This window comes from Solanum tuberosum, unplaced genomic scaffold, assembly GCF_000226075.1.
Source record: "Solanum tuberosum cultivar DM 1-3 516 R44 unplaced genomic scaffold, SolTub_3.0 scf00150, whole genome shotgun sequence".
Classification (NCBI taxonomy): Eukaryota; Viridiplantae; Streptophyta; class Magnoliopsida; order Solanales; family Solanaceae; genus Solanum; species Solanum tuberosum.
Genome location: NW_006239073.1, coordinates 116,207 through 135,540, shown reverse-complemented (window position 1 = coordinate 135,540; position 19,334 = coordinate 116,207). Strand labels below are relative to the sequence as shown.

Sequence of the window (19,334 nt, the reverse complement as noted above, 5' to 3'; positions counted from 1 at the left end):
GAAACCGTTTCTTTATTAAAGAAATAAGAATTTGGAATTCAAAGAAAACCAGCCCGTAGTTCCTATCTTTCGTGCATTAGGTAAATTCGCTTATGTGCAATAGCTCGCAATTTATATGAGATATGTATATCGTATTTCACAAGTTTGGTTGACAAACTCAACTAAAAAGGTGTTGACAAGACGAATCGATCCTTAACTTTCATAATGAAATATTATCTATTGCGCACTAACTCAGCTATCCGTAACGGGTAGACTTCAAACATTGTAAGGAGAATATCTTGCAATTTGACACATCTAATCATGATAGCATATATATGCCATATTAATGATTTTTTGTTTTAGTATAACAATTTCAGCTTCTATATTAAATTTTTTTACTAGTCTTTAACATAATATTTTAAATTTTATGGATAAGATTCTAAAATATTGTAATGTAATTCTACCTGTGAATTCATATGACCAAAACACGACTAATGAAAGTATGAATTGTGTCAATTTATTACCCTAGTCTCTAAGTAACCTAATTGCTACTCATATAAACATAAACAAATAGAAAGAGACACACCAAAAAACAAAAATAATTAAACTAAAAAATAGGTATGTGTGTGATTGAAAAGCAAATAAAAAAATAATGTGTAATTAAATCAAGTGTAACCATTGTCTACCAACAAAAGAAGCATGAGAAGTAAAAAATTAGACAATGTTGATTGATGGTCTCTACAGTGACATATTGACACAAACTTATTTTTATAATATAGTATGTGTCATAAAATGTTGGGTCTATGCCTTGTCATGTACATGCAATCACAATTAAGCCTTTTTAATTCTAATGATGATGACAAGATTAACAACTTTGAGTAGGGGTGTGTTGGTGGATAATTAAATATCTTGGCTGCTTTGGATTATTTTATTCAAAATAATCATCACATTAAAAATGATCTTTAGCGGCAATTTATTAACAGCAATAGCTTAATTGTTACTAAATATGTACTTTTAGCGACAATTAGCACTCTCTGTATATGTCACTAAAGTCTTTAGCGACATTGGATTTAATGTCAATTAACTAATGCTGATAAACGTTTTAACACTCTTTGTTACTGTGTATACTTATTGCCACTAAAAGATGTTTTTGTTGTAATGAACACTCACCTAATTCATGTGTCATATTTCAAATTTCAAGAGTCAAATAGATTTACGCATTTTTTCATGTCTTTAAATATTTTGAATGAGAAATTACAGTGACTTATACTTTTTATGTAAATTTTACTTCAGAAAACATGAAAGTTCAAAGTCCAAATTTACCATCAATATTTTAAAGTTTGATTCTTCAAATTAGAACCGTATCACATAAATTGAGACGAAAAAAATAATTAATAAGCCCTAAACTTATAAAAAATTGTGAATTTTAACTATACTTTAAGTAGGGGTTCTCAAAGTGGCCATCGGTGCAATTTTAATTTTTCATGCCTTAGAGCTTGTTTGACATTGTTGTTGGGAGGGCAAAAACACTTATTTTTAGAAAAAATTAGGGGAACTTTCACATATAGCCACTCAAAAATAGCCTAATTACTCTCCATAGCTATAGTTTGATAATTACAATTCGTAGCTACATGTTATATGGAGGAGAGAGGTGAGCGAGACTGGGAGAGAGAGGAGAGAGGCGAGAGAGAGGGGGCAAAGAGTGGGAGAAAGGTGAATTGTATATGTATATAGGTTAGATAATTGTATATTATACATATGTATTTGTATATATGGCAAGCGAGATTGGGATAGGGGGGAGAGAGGTGAGCGAGATTGGGAGAGGAAGGAGAGAGGCGAGCGAGCGAGGGCAGAGAGTGGGAGAGAGTTAATTGTATATAGTATAAAGGTTAGATAATTGTATATTATACATATGCATTTGTATATATGGTAAGCAAGATTGGGAGAGGGAGGAGAGAGGCGAGCGAGAGAGGGCAGAGAGTGGGAGAGAGGTTTAATTGTATATGTATAAAGGTTAGATAATTGTATATTATACATATGAATTTTTATATTCTGGCGAGTTATACATATACAAACGTGGCAAATTATACAAACTCGAAGTCAGCCCGCGTAATTAATGTATAATGTTAGTCGTGAGTGGTAATTATAGCAAACTATAGCTATGATGAGTAATTAAGTAGTATAAGTTTGCTTCACCGCGTAATTTTCCCAAAAAATTAAGTGTTTGGTAAATCAGTAAAAGTATTTTTAAATGGAAGCAGAAACAGTTTTTCTGCGGTTGGTAGGAAGCTAAAAATTTATGTTTTAAAAAAAAAGCAGAAACAAGAAATATTTTTCTCAAGACTAAATATTCTTTTCATATATACATAATTACATATTTATCAATACATTTCTTATTAATAAATTAGCATATTTCATAAATATGGTTAAATTTCATTTAAGAATTTTATTTTTTATTTTATATAATGAATTTTATAATTTACTTTACGTTTGTATAATTAGAAAAAAAGTAACAACAATATTTTTTTCAAAATTAGAAAAAAGAAGAAAAAAATAACAATTAAAGATTTCAGCCTCCCAAAAAAGATATAATATTGATTTAAAATTTAAATATGTAAATTTTAATTTTAAAAAAAATAAAATTTAATTATCTTTTTTATAATAGATATTTAAAATAGTTTCTCTCTATATAATATTTTTAATATTAGAAGTACTTAATAGTTGCCCTTTTTTGTAATTTGACTCTTAAGTGCACTTTTTAAAAAAAAATTAGTTAAACACAATTTGCTTATGAAAATCACTTTTCAAATAAATTTACCAAATACGAATTATTTTTTTCCAAAAATATTTTTTAAAAGTGCTTCTAAAAATAAGTTATTTTTAATAGTAATGTCAAACAGGCTCTTAAAATGACAATGTGCTGAGGTTAAATGACTCGATCAGAATTATGCAGCCTACTTAATTGGCTTCGAATGAAATGGGCTGTAGAATTGAGAAAATTCGGCCCAATGGACCATGCTAGTTGGCCCAGCTTAGTTTATGTTTTCATATTGTTGTATTTGAGGTTTCTGTAATCTGCAAAGTCAATTTCTAGAAATAGAATTAATTCAGTTATTCACAATTCTCCTCTATTATTTTATGTGTTTGCATATTATTCTTCAATAAAAATGAGAAAAATGAAGGGAAGCTTACGGGTAATGATATTAAATATAAAATTATAAAATTGTTGCCTATAGTCTATCATGTTCGTCTTATTACTACTTCTGTTCAACAATACTTGGCTATTATTAATTTTGCACACTTCTTAAGAAACTATAAATATAAGGGTAATTTTACTATATTACTCTTTGAATATAATAAATATAATGTCTTGAAAAATAGAATAGAGGAATAACTATAATTAATGATAAGGGTAAATTAGAAACTAAATGTAAAAATTATCCATTGATTTCATAAAATGAACAAGTATTATTGGACATACCAAAATAATATAGAGGACAACTATTGTTGGACGGAGGGAGTATTATGAAAAGATGACATTGTTTTAGACAGACACAAAAGAAAAAATATGTCACATAAATTAGGACTGATAAAATACTTAATTTAGCTAATCCAAAGAGGTTCAATTTGGAAATTGGAATCATGGTACATGCATGAAGTGATAGAGCGATTAAAAGCAGTCAGCACATCCATAGCATTAGCGTGTTAATGAAAACTTAAAAGTACACAACGAAAAGGCTAAGAGTTTGTTTAGATTGACTTGTTTTAAATATTTTAAATGAAAGTAGTTTTTAAATACTTTCCTTTAAAATCCTTTTAAACACTTGTTTAAAGCCAAATAAATCGAAAGTCATAAGTTAAAATTACTAACTTATGGAGATTAACTTGTAAGTCAAAAGCTATAAGCTCATTCAAACATGCTCTAAATAGGCCTCTATGACGTTTATTTGGAAACAAATAAAGTGAGAACAGTTGGACAATTAGGTAGAGAGATTTATGAATTGAAGGTATAATTTTCACTTATTAGGTATTTAATTTGTCCCATGGCCAATTTAAAATCATTTCAAAAAAGGCAATACTTGGACCTAATGCAAAAGAACAAAAAATTGACCCTTCTTTAATTTCCCATCCAATTCAGGTATTGGATCCGATTAAATTCAAAGTTCTATGTACTCTCTAACAAAGACAATTACATATTCAACTTAAATCGAAAAAGTTTTTTTTAAAAAATGACCTAATGCTTATGTGGCAACTATACAATCTTGCTTGGCCGCAAAGTTTGGCATCGACTATCGAATCCATGGCTGCTTTAATGCATAATCAATGTGTATACAGAGTCAGTTTTGTAGTTTTATATTCTAAGGACAAAAGGCAAATGTATTTCCAAAATTAGCTCAAGATTTTCTACAGCTCACTTTCTTGTAACCCAAGTCATAACAACTATCCTTCAATAGGAGTATAAATTAAACCAGCCATATACCATAATATATCACTAGTCGTGACATTGCCAATATTTCAAATCTTCGATTTTAGAGGACGGAGAGAAACTTTGAATTCTTAGCTTATTTGACATTTTTGTTATGATCTTATCCATATTGTTCATGGTACACAGCTCTTTGTTCCAAATCATATATATATTAACTTAAAATCGCGATAGTTATTTTTGATTAGTTTAAAATAGAAGCTCCCAAAAACACGTTTTCCCATCTTAATCCAATTCCATGCAGCCAATAATTATTTTTTAGTATTTACCTTTTCGATTTTCTGAAGAGTCATATGTACCCCCTATGCCCCTACACTTATCTATCTAATTAAGCCATTCAATTAATTACCAGAATTTTCCTAAGTATATCCTTTTTTATCAATGACTCATTCTGTTGTTTTCAAAAACTTATAAAAGCATTACTCACTCCACATTTTTTTTTTCTGTTTCGAATTCTAGTTTTTATTCGAATATTCTCGTGTCAAATAGCTCTTTTAATAAGCACAACGAATTAATTGTGGTTTACTAAAAATTGAAGGGAGAAAAAAATGTCTGGTTTTAGCAGAATGAAGAGAGTTACTGACCCGTTAGACGAAAAAATGAAGGCTCGGATTGTTGGCAGCAGCGGCAGTGAACACAGTGCTCATGCCGATGATGATGATGTTGCTTCTCCTAGTTTCTCCGATCTCGTTTTCGGTGATTTGGAAAATAATGCCGGAGATGAAATTCCGGAGAACGATTCAGATTCTGAGCTTGATGTATCAATGTGTGATTCAATTGACAGGATTGAGATAATGCCGAGCCCTGTTTTCTGCAGCGAGCTCGATTTGTATCGTAATGTGATTGTATCTTGCGTTGCGAAGGGATTGGAAGTGTTTTCGTGCTTTAAATCGAATAAATCGATGCTCCAGAGGAATGTAATGGCATACCTGAGGAATTTCGGTTACAATGCGGCGGTTTGTAAGACGAAATGGGAGAGTTCCGGCGGACTTTCTGCCGGAAATTATGAGTTTATTGACATAACGAAATCGGATTCCGCCAATCGGATCACTACTCGCTACTTCATCGATCTCGATTTTAAAGCAGAGTTCGAGATCGTGAGGCCGACGATTCAGTACGAACGGTTATTACAGTCATTACCAAATATTTTCGTTGGCAAAAGTGAAGAACTAAAGCAGATTTTAAGAGCAATGAGCGATGCGGCGAGACGATCGTTGAAAAGCAGAGGCCTCACGTTTCCGCCATGGAGGAAACACCGGTTCATGCAGAACAAATGGTTCAGTTCGTACAAAAGAACAACAAACATCATACCGACGGCGAACTCGCCGGCGTGGTTGTCACCGTCAAAGGAGACTAATGCGGTAAAATGCCGGACCGTCGGGTTTAACACTACCGCCGTGAACAACTGCCTGTTGTTTCCCGCGACAACTCGTACTAGATGATTAGACGACAGATAACAATAATTAATCAAATTTTGAAATAAAGTAATAGATCCATTTATTTATTTTTCTGTTTCATTCATATTACAAGTACTTATATTTGTATTTGATTGAATGAAAATATGAATGTAACAATTGAAAAGCCAATCAGTTCGTCTCCTATATATACTGAACATGTTATTATTATTGATTTGTGAATTGTGATTGTTTATTTGCAATGTGTAACGCGACGAATGCATATTGTGTGCATACATAGCCTAGTTAAGATTTCACGTGCCATAGATATGGGCAAGGAGCATTTTTTACAAGATAAATTCAGTGGTCAGAGCAGGCAGCGTCGTTGACAACATGGAAAATCCAGTTTCAAAATTCGGGCGGCTGATTAAAAATACGATATCGACGGGTTGACGACGCAGTATTTGTTGGAACATATTATACATTAGAAAAATACACTTGTCTACATAATATATGAAAGAGAGAAGTATTGAATACCTCTAAATTTGGTGCGAACTATTAGTTTCATCTTCTAATTATTGATAATTTTAGAAACACCTTCTATTTGACTAACTGAACTTAAATACACTTTCGATATTGCAATATGAGTGAAATACATCCCTAAACTCTCGCCAAGTTTAGGAGTTTTTTTCAGCACTTTTCTTAATTTTTTATTAAGAGTTTCATGCTTCTACAAGAGTTTGAAACCATCGCTGTATCATGTAGTTTAAAACTGTCAATAGTTCGATGACAAAATTAATAATTTTCGTCGGGTGTTCTCTCTATGAAAAATAATATCCTCAACTAGTTTAGTACTCGTTGCTTTAAAATTCAGATTCATTCATATTGCCATTTTTCAAATAATAAAATTGTCGTTAATCTGACAAATCTTAATTGATCAAATAAGTAAAGTTTGGACATTTGGACATTGAATGATTTTTAAAAAGTTAATATTGAGGACAAGTGGCCTATATCAGTACAGTATTTAATAAGACTGAGTTGGAGGAAATATTTAATATATATATATATATAAAATAAGGTTGTTGAATGGATAATGTGTTTTTCAAGAGATCCGATAGGGCAATAATATTTATTTTAATATATTTTGGCCTTTCAAGAAGATTTGTTTGTTCTTTGCAGGCTTGACTTTAGGGTATTTGTAGAAGCTCAAAGTGCCCTTACTAAAGTTGTTATAGCCTCTATTTCTTTTTTGAAGGGTTGGGTTACGTAAAGGGTCAAAGTGTAAGGACTTTATGATGCTTTATTTTTTGTTTATTTATTTACAAGTTGCACTCTTTTCGATAAAAAATTACTTGGATCGAATGCTTTTATCGAATTAATATATGTATATTGTATTTGAATATACTGTTTTTCCACTTCATTATATAACTTGATCACGAGTAGTTTTGTTGATTTGGTGTGAAAACTCAGTACCTACAAGTTTTTACCCTTTCACAATTTGTATAGAGATAGCTGTATTGCTTCTGTTCAAGATATAAATATTGTTTCTTAATTTATTTATTTGTTGGTGGATACTTCCTTGCATGTGGCAAAAGTAGAATAAAAGTGCCACTTGTCAACGTGTTGTTTCTTTAATTTTATTTATTGTTGCATCAATTTATGCTTACAGATTAAAAAAAATCATTTTTTTTAAAAGAAAAAAAATCAATTCCTTTCTTGTCATGTTAAGAATTGAGGTCTCACAATCACTAGCCAATTCTTTTCTCTCATGCCTTTCTTTCTTTATTCATTCATGATTCGATATTTTGATGTCCTAAGCGTAGAGGGACTACTCATGGATAGTGAATTGTCTAAGTAAAATGAGATACGCCGGACATTGAGTTGAGACTTTGTTTTCAGAGTAAATTGGAATCAATGTGGAAAGGGTTAACTGCTGGAATTGAGTTAATAACAGACACAAAATGTCAGGGAGTAATTGTTTTTTTTACATCAGTGGTGTACGGAGCCAAACTGCATGCACCTCGAAAATTTTAAGGGGAACCTACTACCTTCCAGTACAAGTATTGAGTAACCCTATCCATCAAGCCTAAGACATGTGAGAAGAAATCACTTAATATTTTTGCCTCCATTAGAATTTGAACGTGAGAGGCCTCATGATTCTCCATCTAGGGATGGCAATGGGGCGGGGCGGGTTTAAGGCTATGTGGGGCGGGGCAGGTTTAAGGTTGTGTGGTGCGAGTCGGGTTGGAGTGGGTTTTTTAAAAATTAATGTGGGGAGGGATGGGTTGCGGGTATATGTGATTTTATTTGGATTCAAACTTAATTTTAACTTTTTACATGTTATAAGAGTGATAGAGCATTATTTATTAAGATAATTTCATTAAAGCTACTAAAATATTCAAGATAATAAATAAAAATGGTTCAATAAAAAAGAATACAATTTCTTACATATTTCCCAATTGACCTCTAAAAAACAAAATTTTAAGTCATTATCCTATTAAATTAATACAACTTAATGAAAAAATGAATTTATTTTTATGAATTTTATTTGTAGTATCAAACATAACTAGAAAAAGAAAATATTAAAAAAATTATGCGGGGCAGGTTGAAAATGAAAAGAGTTGTAATGCAGGGCGGGGTGGATTAAAAATTTAGCGGATTAAGCTCAACCCACACCGCCCCATTGCCATCCCTATCTCCATCCAATTCATTCTTGGTCATTGGGGTATAGAGTGTAGCTTTATCTCTCCCCCTTTGTGCCTATATTGATGGTGAACATGTTGCAAAATTAAGTCAGAAGCTAGTTTAAGTTTTTCAAATTCTTCACACAAAAGCTAGCTTTATCAAAAAACTATTGTTTCATTTGATCAACAGTATATCACTGTAACATCTTACAAAAAACTCGCGATGGTTTGCTGTACAATTAATGTACAAAAGCACTACACTGTACAACTGAGGTTAACATGAATTACACAGGAAACCATGTTAATATTGAATCATATTGGAAGCAGTTAGCCAGATGACTACCACCAAAAGATGCGTCCTCCCGCCCCTCTGGCTCTTGGTTTCACTAGCACCACCAAGGACATGTGTCCTGTATGCCCAACGAAAAATTTACTGTATCCTGTATGCCCAGCCATGCCTATCCAAAAATGCCCGCACAGATTCTTTTATGGCCAGGTTTGGCACCAACTGGGACGGCAAAAGTTGTTCTCTTGTGATTGGATCAAATTTGCCCACCTAAATTGCCAAGCACAGGATAAGGAACATAAATTAACAAATCCAATGGAAAACAAAGATGAAATGAGGGAGGAGAAACAAATTTACCTTTTGCAAATGCTCAAGGATCACAGCCCGCTCATATGTAAACCCACTCGGAGTAATTACAGGGTCACGAAAAATATCAAGAGTAATTTTACAACACAAGTAATCAGGAACCTAGGAATTTTGTTAAGTGTCAAAGGTTAATACAACATACTTGCTTACAAAAGGGAGAATTGACTAACATGATAAATGCTTGAATGCTCACCTCAGTTGGAATATCATCTGCTGCAGCTTTCATGAAAACCTCACCTAGAGCTTCCAGTTGCTTCAAAAGCGCTGTTGAGTTTTCATCTTTGAGCCCTTCTGTCTGAGAACTGTCAAGCATATGGGTCTCCTTGAGAGCTGACTCACAGGATTCTCTGAGGCGCATACACAAGAAAAATTATGGGGAGACAACCTATGTAGTTGGTATAACAATCCAACAAAAGTAACAGAAATTTATAAGCAACATTAGAAGAGCCATTACTTCAAGTTCTGAAGCTCCCAGGAGCGCATTGTAGATTCATGCTCCCACTCCATGTACTTTGCTTTAGCAAGCTCTTCCCAGATCTCTTCAACAATATATCTTCCTGGATTCGCACCTCTCCCAAGGTCTAATGCCTGACAGGATACATAGAAGAGAACTGTATCATCAATAATTAGGCAGAGCAAACTTCCCTAAAATCATCATTTCAACTAAAATAATTCAGCAAATCATCAAAAGAAAAAATGATCGTTGATAGGTTTATCCAGTACTAAAAAGAAGCTTTGAATTGAACACAATGATGGCAGTATGCTAATTAACATGTTCTGACATACATTATTGTAATTTGAGCTTCGAGTAGGTAAGCCTGTGATTATTGAAGTCAAAGCCAGACCCCAAGCCTGGAAGCATTAGCCTTACAGGAATCAGTTGTTTAACAGGTTTAAATTGTTCCTTAGGAACACTTGCAACCTATGGTTCACACTTGGTGGATTGAACTCAAAAAAAAAAAAAAAAAAAAAAACTTAAAGAAAGTTTTGGCTTGAAATTTTATTTTGATATCTCCAGGTATTGAAACTACTTTCCAGTTACTACTAGTAAGAGCAACCAACAACGAGCATATAGATTTGCCACTACAAACAAACAACAGTTACCGAACAAATTATCTGATAATGCTTCTTGAGGAATTCATTCATTCAGAATAGGTAAGAGGAATAAATTCATTAGTTATACTTGCCATCAACTAGGAATGACTACATCCTTAACATCAACATTTCTTCAAGCTGTGTGTGATCTCACCCTTGAAAAAGAAATGTGAACTGAGCTTGACATTTTCCCAGTAAGCTCACCTCTCCTCCACTGAACTAAGATTTACTTTGACAATGCATTTTCATAATATGTAAATTCCAAAATATGTCATCCAGAGAACTATCACAGTTAAAAACAAACATACAGCTAACACAAAAGAAATCACTGGGATTTCTTCTGATATGCTTAAACCTTGTTAGGCAGAGTTACTTGGTGTATGTGCTAGTGGGAGGTAGCAGATATCCGATGAAATAGTTTAAGTGCGCACAAGCTAGCTTGGACACCATCATTATCAAAACAAAAGAACACTAAACCAATTATTCTAGCATAAATACGTGTTCATTTATCTCTTGCACCTCACCTAACATCTATTTTCCTAAAACTTCAAAGAGCCACACTTAGATTAGTTCACCACTAAGATGATCCAATTACACATATGAAAGATTCTAGTGTTGGTTTCTAATAAGAGTACACATGGTTAAGGCCAAGATGTTCGTCAGAAGCAAGCTAGAAACAGCACATTGGAATTACTGTACATGATTACTAAGCTCGAAACATAAAGGTAATATTAGATCAGTTTTAGTTAAGGTTTGAACCTAACACACTTTTATGCAAAATACAGAGTCAGAAAATAAACAAACGAAATGATAAAAGGTTCAGAAACTTGTTAACCGACAATCAAGCTTGCTAACTTTCATATGTTATAAATATCGATAAATGAGCAGTGACAATAGCAACCGCAATACGTCCCTAATTATAGAATTGCATTCGTATTAATTTAGTAAGAGCATAAATGAGGAAATAATGATAGCAAAAGTAAGAATGCATAATGACTGACCAAATTATAAGGGGGAAAAAGACCTCCCTTGTCACGCCATCATTTTCATAAACATTTAGGGCTGCCGCCTAAACTTGCAAACAGATGAGGCTGTTTGGATACAGATTAGACACCGCAGAGAGACACAGCCACAAAAGTGTGGAGCACCAATGTGATGTATGGACACTTGGAAGACAAATATTTAAACATCTGTAAGAGACGATGTATACCTTTTCCAATTCTCTCACACCTTCAGCATATTGTTCCTTTTGTAGCAATGCGAGACCAAGATAATAGTGGGCCTGTTTACCCAGAAATCACTCTTATGTTATTATCTGTAGGGAAAAAACAATTTCTAGCAACACCAACTAAGAAAGACCATAAATTCAGCAGATAAGAAACAGAGATTCTGTAGAAGTATTCAACTTTGATTATGTGGATGCTCTAACATGCTATATTATTCTCCTAAAACTTTGAATTTATCAATAATAGTTAACAAATCAACAATCTCCAGGATTTACATCATTAAAACCTCCAGATTATCTTTGCATTAATCTGTACAACTAGCAAGAATACCATATTCAAGTTTTTTTTGTAGTGATCTTATTACAGTAACTGCTCTCTCGGCAAACTATTTCTCCGATGGAACATTTAAGATTTCATATTTCCATTTTTTCCTCTTCAAACTAGTTATGACCATGAGGGTTTTCAACATCCATGAGAAAAACAAACTAAATTTGGTGATACACTGAAACACATCTAAGTCAACCTTGATAAAAGCAACAACAACAAATCCACTGTAATCCCACAAATATTGTACAGGGAGGGTGGTCTGTGCGCAACCTTACCCCTACGTTGTCAATGCGAGAGACTATTTTCAATAGACCTTCAGCTCGATAGAGCACTTATATGAAAACACAACATTGGAAAAAGGAGCATGCAAGCTAAATATCACAATGTTTCGTACCTTTACAGAATTATGATCGAGCTGAATCGCCTTCCTGCAATCTTCCTCCACTCTTCCCCAGTCACTATAAATCAACAATCACAATACTGCAAACACATCTACAAACATACCATCAAACCGAACAAAAAGAGATCGAAGAAACACATACTTCCGTTTCCGATGACATAGAGCACGATTGGTCCAATATATCGGAACATTAGGGCACAAAGTAATTGCCTAGAAAACAAAGCAATCAGTAGAATCAAATATCCTATAAAATTAAGAAAAAATAGAAAAAGAGAAATATCAATCCATTTTGACCTAACACTAACAATAAAAAATACCTCGGTATAAGCATCAATGGCAGCCCCAAACCGATTCTTCTGAAAATAATGGTTCCCATCTTGCTTTAGTTGTTCCGCTTGCTTCGAACCCACGATTGATGCCATTTCTCCTTCTCTGTTTTTTCTTTTCTCTTCGATCTTGAAACAACCTCGAGTTCTTGGAATCTCTGTAAGCAATTGCTACCCTCTATATATACATGAAATTTGTTTTAGAAAAACAGGATGAAAGGTCGGAAAATTGAAAAAGTAGCGCGGCGGGGCGGAGTGGGGCGGGAGAAGGATGGTCTGTGAAATTTCAAGAGCAAATGTGCGGAAGGAGCAGAAAATTGGAAGCGTATGCGATGGTGCGCCGAAATACGATAAATTGTTAACTGTGCAACCTCATTGGGGCCACACTAAACCACCTCCTTTTCTATTCATAAAAAATAGTAAAAATTAAGAGGTTAATGTTAGGATATTAAAATTTTCTTTTAATTTACTTGTTCACCATATAACGAAAATTTAGTATACTAGATTATCCTTCGATTTAAGTTACAAAGTCGTGCGGGTCTATTAGGAATGCAAAGCTGTCATGAGAACCGTATTAAAGCTCTGTGAAAGTCGAAGGTCTGCTCAATGAGGCAATGAGGAGCTAGTACTGAATCGACTGATTGTCCACTTGAAACGATATAATCATTGTAGCTAGTGATTATATTTCTAGTCGTGAAAGATAATGTCTAATTCACATTTTCATTAATTAAAACTAAATGTTACTCCTATCTGTCTCATTTAAATAAAAATATTTTTGTTTGGTAGAATCACACAACATTAGTTCATTGCAAATACTAAACATCATTTTAATTCTTTACCCATTCCTAAACATTATTTTTTCTCTTTATCCATTCCCTTTGTATATCACTTTTTTCACTCAAATTCCATTTAAAACTTTTTTCAATAACATAATAATAGAATATATAAAAATATTTTTTTTAAAACGTTTGACTTGAAGATTGACATTTCATTGGAAATTAGAAGTCATACCCCCGTCCTCTTGACATTTCATTGGAAATTTACAGCATGTCGACTCATGCCAACTCGGACTATAATTATAGGCCCACGGCCCAGCTCCCTTTTTAAGGTATACATGAGGAAATTTCTCGTCTAATTATTTTGATCGAATTACGTTAAATATTTTTACATTACTCAATCTTTAGATTCTAACTTTCTAATACATTGACTTTAATATTTCGTTTCCAACCAATCACACTCAAATTCTTGAATTCATTATTGGATGAATTTTAATTTTCTAAGCAAAATCTTTGAATCTTTCTTTGGTATCTAACTTGCGCAAAAAAACCAAATTATTAATTCTAATAAACCTATTATTACCAATTAAACTATCGGGGAACTTTCACATATAGCCACTCAAAAATAGCCTAATTACTCTCCATAACTATAGTTTGATAATTACAATTCGTAGCTACATGTTATATGGAGGAGAAAGGCGAGCGAGACTGGGAGAGAGAGGAGAGAGGCGAGAGAGAGGGGGAAAAGAGTGGGAGAAAGGTGAATTGTATATGTATATAGGTTAGATAATTGTATATTTATACATATGTATTTGTATATATGGCAAGCGAGATTGGGAGAGGGAGGAGAGAGGCGAGTGAGAGAGGGCAGAGAGTGGGAGAGAGGTGAATTGTATATGTATATAGGTTAGATAATTGTATATTTATACATATGTATTTGTATATATGGCAAGCGAGATTGGGAGAGGGAGGAGAGAGGCGAGTGAGAGAGGGCAGAGAGTGGGAGAGAGGTGAATTGTATATGTATATAGGTTAGATAATTGTATATTTATACATATGTATTTGTATATATGGCAAGCGAGATTGGGAGAGGGAGGAGAGAGGCGAGTGAGAGAGGGCAGAGAGTGGGAGAGAGGTGAATTGTATATGTATATAGGTTAGATAATTGTATATTTATACATATGTATTTGTATATATGGCAAGCGAGATTGGGAGAGGGAGGAGAGAGGCGAGTGAGAGAGGGCAGAGAGTGGGAGAGAGGTGAATTGTATATGTATATAGGTTAGATAATTGTATATTTATACATATGTATTTGTATATATGGCAAGCGAGATTGGGAGAGGGAGGAGAGAGGCGAGTGAGAGAGGGCAGAGAGTGGGAGAGAGGTGAATTGTATATGTATATAGGTTAGATAATTGTATATTTATACATATGTATTTGTATATATGGCAAGCGAGATTGGGAGAGGGAGGAGAGAGGCGAGTGAGAGAGGGCAGAGAGTGGGAGAGAGGTGAATTGTATATGTATATAGGTTAGATAATTGTATATTTATACATATGTATTTGTATATATGGCAAGCGAGATTGGGAGAGGGAGGAGAGAGGCGAGTGAGAGAGGGCAGAGAGTGGGAGAGAGGTGAATTGTATATGTATATAGGTTAGATAATTGTATATTATACATATGTATTTGTATATTCTGGCTAATTATACAAACTTGAAGTCAACCCGCGTAATTAATGTATAATGTTAGTCGTGAGTGGTAATTATAGCAAACTATAGCTATGATGAGTAATTAAGTAGTATAAATTTGCTTAACCACGTAATTTTCCCTAAACTATATTTCTATATGGAGTAGTATTTTTATTTACAATATTATCACGTTATATAAGTGAAACGATTTCCTTCCCTTATATAAATATCAAACCCCCAAAATTCACCATCTCTGCAAAAATGGCCTCTCTTCTCCATCTTCAATTCATCTTCCTCATCGCATTTCTCCTAATTTCCACTGCAATATCTAACAATTGCTCGTCTTCTCCGGCGCCGATCTCCGGTAATACTCATTTCGCCGACTGCACTGATCTCCCTTCTCTGAAATCATCTCTTCACTGGACTTACAATTCAACAAATTCAACACTTTCAATTGCTATCGTTGCTCCTCTGCCTTCTTCTGATGGCTGGATTTCATGGGGAATTAACCCAATTAAGCCATCCATGATCGGCACTCAATGCCTTATCGCATTCAAAGCTTCAAATGGATCCATGATTGTTAATACTTACAATCTTACTTCGTATACATCGATTACACAAACTGATAAACTTTTGTTTAAAGTTTTGAATTCTAAAGCAGAGTACTCTAATGGCGTCATGCAACTATTGGCCACTTTGGTACTACCGTCAAATATGACCACGGTAATATTTACATTTTTGTCCTGATTTTTTGTTTATCATATTGAGATTTTCAAAAGAAAGATAATACATTATCATAATACAACAACAAACTCACTATAATCTGCAAGTACGGTCTGAGAATGATAGAATATACGCACATCTTACCATTACTTTAGAGGAATAATACATTATCATAAGAATTTGAATCTAAGATTTAAATTGTTAATCCTGTAAGGTTAAAAGTATGAGTTTATTGCAATTTAAGTGAACTTGAGCTAAAAGTCTATCGGAAACAGTTTCTCACTCCGTCTACCTTCACAAAGTAAATATACAATTGCATACACACATGACACTATCCTTCTCAGATGTCACTTATAGAACCGTATGAGTGAATTTTGTGAGATTATTATTTAATTTTTTATAGTGATTTTTTAATTGTTATTTAAGTTTTATTTATTATCATATGACATCTGTTTATTTCGATCATAACAGGTGAATCAGGTGTGGCAAGTTGGACCAGCGGTGAAAGACGGTACACCAGTGGCGCATAAGTTTGATCCTGACAATTTAAAATCTAAAGGCACATTAAATTTGACTACTTCTTCCAGTGGCGATGGAAAAAATGCCACAGCTCCTGTTCCCGCTGGTGGTGGTGGACAGAGTGATAATAAAACGGGTGGATCTTCAAGAATTTGGAGTAATAATACTAGTTTTTTCGTCTTCATTATGTTCCTTGGAGTTCTGTTTTTTTAACTTAAGAATCAAATTAACAATGTTCCAATTTGAAATGATTCAATAAATTAGTTGTTATTTACATTCACATTTTATTAAATGAATACAATGCTCTTATTTACATTCACATGTTAGAATATATGGCTTTTTTGCGATTTCTTTGATATTCTGAAAATAATATGTGAAAATATTATAGAACGTGCAAGTAAACGGAGGGAGTAAGTAGAAAGGTTTCATTTTTGATTACTTAAAAGTTTCATAAAACGATTCATACAATAAAATATTGACATATATTTTTTACCAACTTTTTTGTTGAGTAATTTAAGCCAAAAAACTTGGCATTCAATTTATTTTTGACCCACTTTTTTGTTGAGCAATTTAAGTAAAAAAAATGGCATTCTTTAGCCATATATCCAACTTATACGAATGAATAGGAGCACAATCTTCCCTCCCCTAAATTCAAGCCTATTTAATAGTCATATATACAATGACTTATTTTTAATTTTTATCAAATTATGAACAGAAAATTACGGAAAATTTGTTTTGAGGAGAACTTTAATTACAGTCTCAAGTCTCAACTTATATCTAACATTGAATATATCTTTATAAAGTGATGTATATGATATATATCAATTTCCCCCTATATATATATATCAATAATTAGTATCGAAAAAGATATTAGCACATATATTTATTGGTAAATTGTTTCATTATGAGATACATAATTTAATTTTAAGTAGAACAAATACAATGTACCTTTCCCTATATAGATCAATAATTATTATCGAGGAAAAAAGGATATTAGGACATGTATCCATTCGTTAAATTGTTTCATTATGAGATACATAATGTATTTTTAAGTAGAACAAATACAACACACTTTTTAAAAATGTATATCACATGTGTAATTTGATTAGGATACACAACTTCTTCGCTATCATTAAAATTTGTATTTGTTTTATAAAACCAAAAAAAATAAAATCTACTCATAAATTTTGAAAAAACCTCAATTGAATTCGAAAATCAATTAACTACATGGTGTATACAAATGAAATTGCACATTTGATTATTCCCTTAATCAGAGGTCAGGTTCAAGCTTTTGGTATGAAAAAAATTATTTTTAGGAAGTGTTTCCCATCGAATGGGGCTCTACGCAGCGTGAATCCAAAATAATTGGACTCTAATGCTGGTACCAGACACCGGGTGAAAAACTCAAATATTCAAATAATGCACCGGTTAAGTGTGAACATACTTATTGTCGTTAAAATTTGTTAGAAATTATTTCATCCTTTCCTTTTTATTTTTTTCTTTATATATTTAAAGTAAAGAAATTTACCTATTAATGAATGAAAATATCCTTTAAATGTTGGTAGTTATGAAAATCTTAAAATATCAAGTTATCAACCATACTTTTGGTGGTGGGCAAACAACATAAATTTCACTAGTTTAGGTCTTAATTACTAAGATTACCGATAGTTTCAAATATTACTTCCTCTACCATATTTCATGCTTAGGATACATGAGTTTGAATCCGCGAGATACATGTATCTGCCAAATTTTAAAACCAAGATACATATTTTATTTGTTTAAATTAATTAGTTGTAACTGATTTCCTTAATTAGAGGAGTAATTGAGGATTTTCAGATTACATGGACAATTAATTCTAGAAATTTAAATTAATTGTAACACCCCCGTATTCGAAACAGACCAAAATTCAGGATTTTCGTGAAGTTGCAGGTGCAACTTACGGGTCACCATCCACGGACCGTAGGTCAGACCACGGCCCGTGTTGGTGGTCCGTGGTTCACTACTGCAACCCCTCCCCAAACCAGCTCAGAAAATTTGGCTAAGTCCCGACTCACGGACAGACCCACGGTCCGTAGATCAGACCACGGTCTGTGGTCTGTTTCCGTGGATCGAGACTTCCCTTACCTAGCTTCTGACACAAACTACGGTCGACCAGCACGGACCGTCATTCGATCCACGGTCCGTAGGTCTGACCGTAGATGAGGGTCATGAGTCGATTAGATGAAGATTATTGATTGTTCAACTTCAGATGGTCATAACTTTTAGCACAAAAGGAATTGTGTGTCCCATTAACTATGGTTAGATAGATAATTGAATTATCTTTCCAACGCCACCAAGTTTGCTAAATTCCGACCTCCGAGTAAAAAGTTATGCTCGTTTTAGTGAAGCCCTGTCGGGCAGACTCGACCTACGGACCCAATCGACGGTCCGTCGATGGATTGACGGCCCGTCAGTCCAAACCGTCGATCACTCCGACAGCAGTTAATTCAGGGGTCTTTTGGTCTTTTCCTATTTCGTTTAACCCCTAAGATACGTCGTTTAAACCCTAAATCATGAGATTTTAATCAGTTTAAACCTAGAAACATAACTAGAACTTACCTAAGTCAAATCATTAATCAAACTTAGAAGAATTAGAACGCTAAGAGGAGAAAAGAGGTCAAGAACCCTAGTTCAAGAACGCAACAAGGTTCCATCAGTTCCAGCACCAAAATTGAAAGATTTCTCCTTGGAATTCATCACCAGGTATGTGGGATTTCACTAGTGGGTTCCTTTCGCCCATTAGGTCCCTAGAATTCAGTCAGTTTCTTGATTCCACCAGGTATGTGGGATTTCACTAGTGGGTTCCTTTCGCCCATTAGGTCCCTAGAATTCAGTCAGATTCTTGATTCCATGATTATGAACAGACCTAGGGTTTCTAGAATTACAGTAGATCATTATGAATAGTTATTAACATGTTCCAAATCAGATTATCATGTTATTGCTCAGTTTCTTACATAAATTTCAGAACCCTAGCTAGGTATTTCATTAGTTCTTGAATTACACATGCTAGGTCAGATAACTCA

General features: G+C 33.6%; 3 protein-coding genes across 3 annotated transcripts; 2 read left to right on the top strand and 1 right to left on the bottom strand.

The window, feature by feature from the left end:
* The first annotated feature begins 4,610 nt into the window (after window positions 1-4,610).
* On the top strand, window positions 4,611-5,950 carry LOC102585280 (uncharacterized). Its single transcript, XM_006352762.2, has one exon. The coding sequence runs from the start codon at window positions 5,011-5,013 to the stop codon at window positions 5,902-5,904; it is 894 nt and encodes a 297-aa protein (XP_006352824.1). The 5' UTR covers window positions 4,611-5,010; the 3' UTR covers window positions 5,905-5,950.
* Window positions 5,951-8,675: 2,725 nt separating this feature from the next.
* Window positions 8,676-12,932, bottom strand: LOC102589792 (E3 ubiquitin-protein ligase CHIP). The gene is made up of 8 exons (XM_006352603.2): window positions 12,558-12,932; window positions 12,383-12,450; window positions 12,235-12,298; window positions 11,498-11,569; window positions 9,647-9,780; window positions 9,386-9,539; window positions 9,184-9,294; window positions 8,676-9,096 (listed from the first exon to the last, which is right to left on the bottom strand). Exons 1-8 carry the CDS (start codon window positions 12,660-12,662, stop codon window positions 8,971-8,973), a joined length of 834 nt encoding a protein of 277 aa, XP_006352665.1. The 5' UTR covers window positions 12,663-12,932; the 3' UTR covers window positions 8,676-8,970.
* Window positions 12,933-15,274: 2,342 nt separating this feature from the next.
* LOC102589463 (cytochrome b561 and DOMON domain-containing protein At4g12980) lies at window positions 15,275-16,546 on the top strand. The gene is made up of 2 exons (XM_006352602.2): window positions 15,275-15,753; window positions 16,225-16,546. Exons 1-2 carry the CDS (start codon window positions 15,292-15,294, stop codon window positions 16,483-16,485), a joined length of 723 nt encoding a protein of 240 aa, XP_006352664.2. The 5' UTR covers window positions 15,275-15,291; the 3' UTR covers window positions 16,486-16,546.
* Window positions 16,547-19,334: the final 2,788 nt, after the last annotated feature.

What these genes read in the sequence shown, in the direction of transcription:
- LOC102589792 (XM_006352603.2), bottom strand. Translation starts at nt 12,662, where the DNA reads ATGGCATCAATCGTGGGTTCGAAGCAAGCGGAACAACTAAAGCAAGAT. An exon ending in TCGATCATAATTCTGTAAAG is followed by an intron (nt 11,570 to 12,234) that starts GTACGAAACATT and finishes CTGGGTAAACAG; the next exon opens with GCCCACTATTATCTTGGTCT. An exon ending in TGGGAGCTTCAGAACTTGAA is followed by an intron (nt 9,540 to 9,646) that starts GTAATGGCTCTT and finishes TATGCGCCTCAG; the next exon opens with AGAATCCTGTGAGTCAGCTC.
- LOC102585280 (XM_006352762.2), top strand. Translation starts at nt 5,011, where the DNA reads ATGTCTGGTTTTAGCAGAATGAAGAGAGTTACTGACCCGTTAGACGAA.
- LOC102589463 (XM_006352602.2), top strand. Translation starts at nt 15,292, where the DNA reads ATGGCCTCTCTTCTCCATCTTCAATTCATCTTCCTCATCGCATTTCTC. An exon ending in TACCGTCAAATATGACCACG is followed by an intron (nt 15,754 to 16,224) that starts GTAATATTTACA and finishes CGATCATAACAG; the next exon opens with GTGAATCAGGTGTGGCAAGT.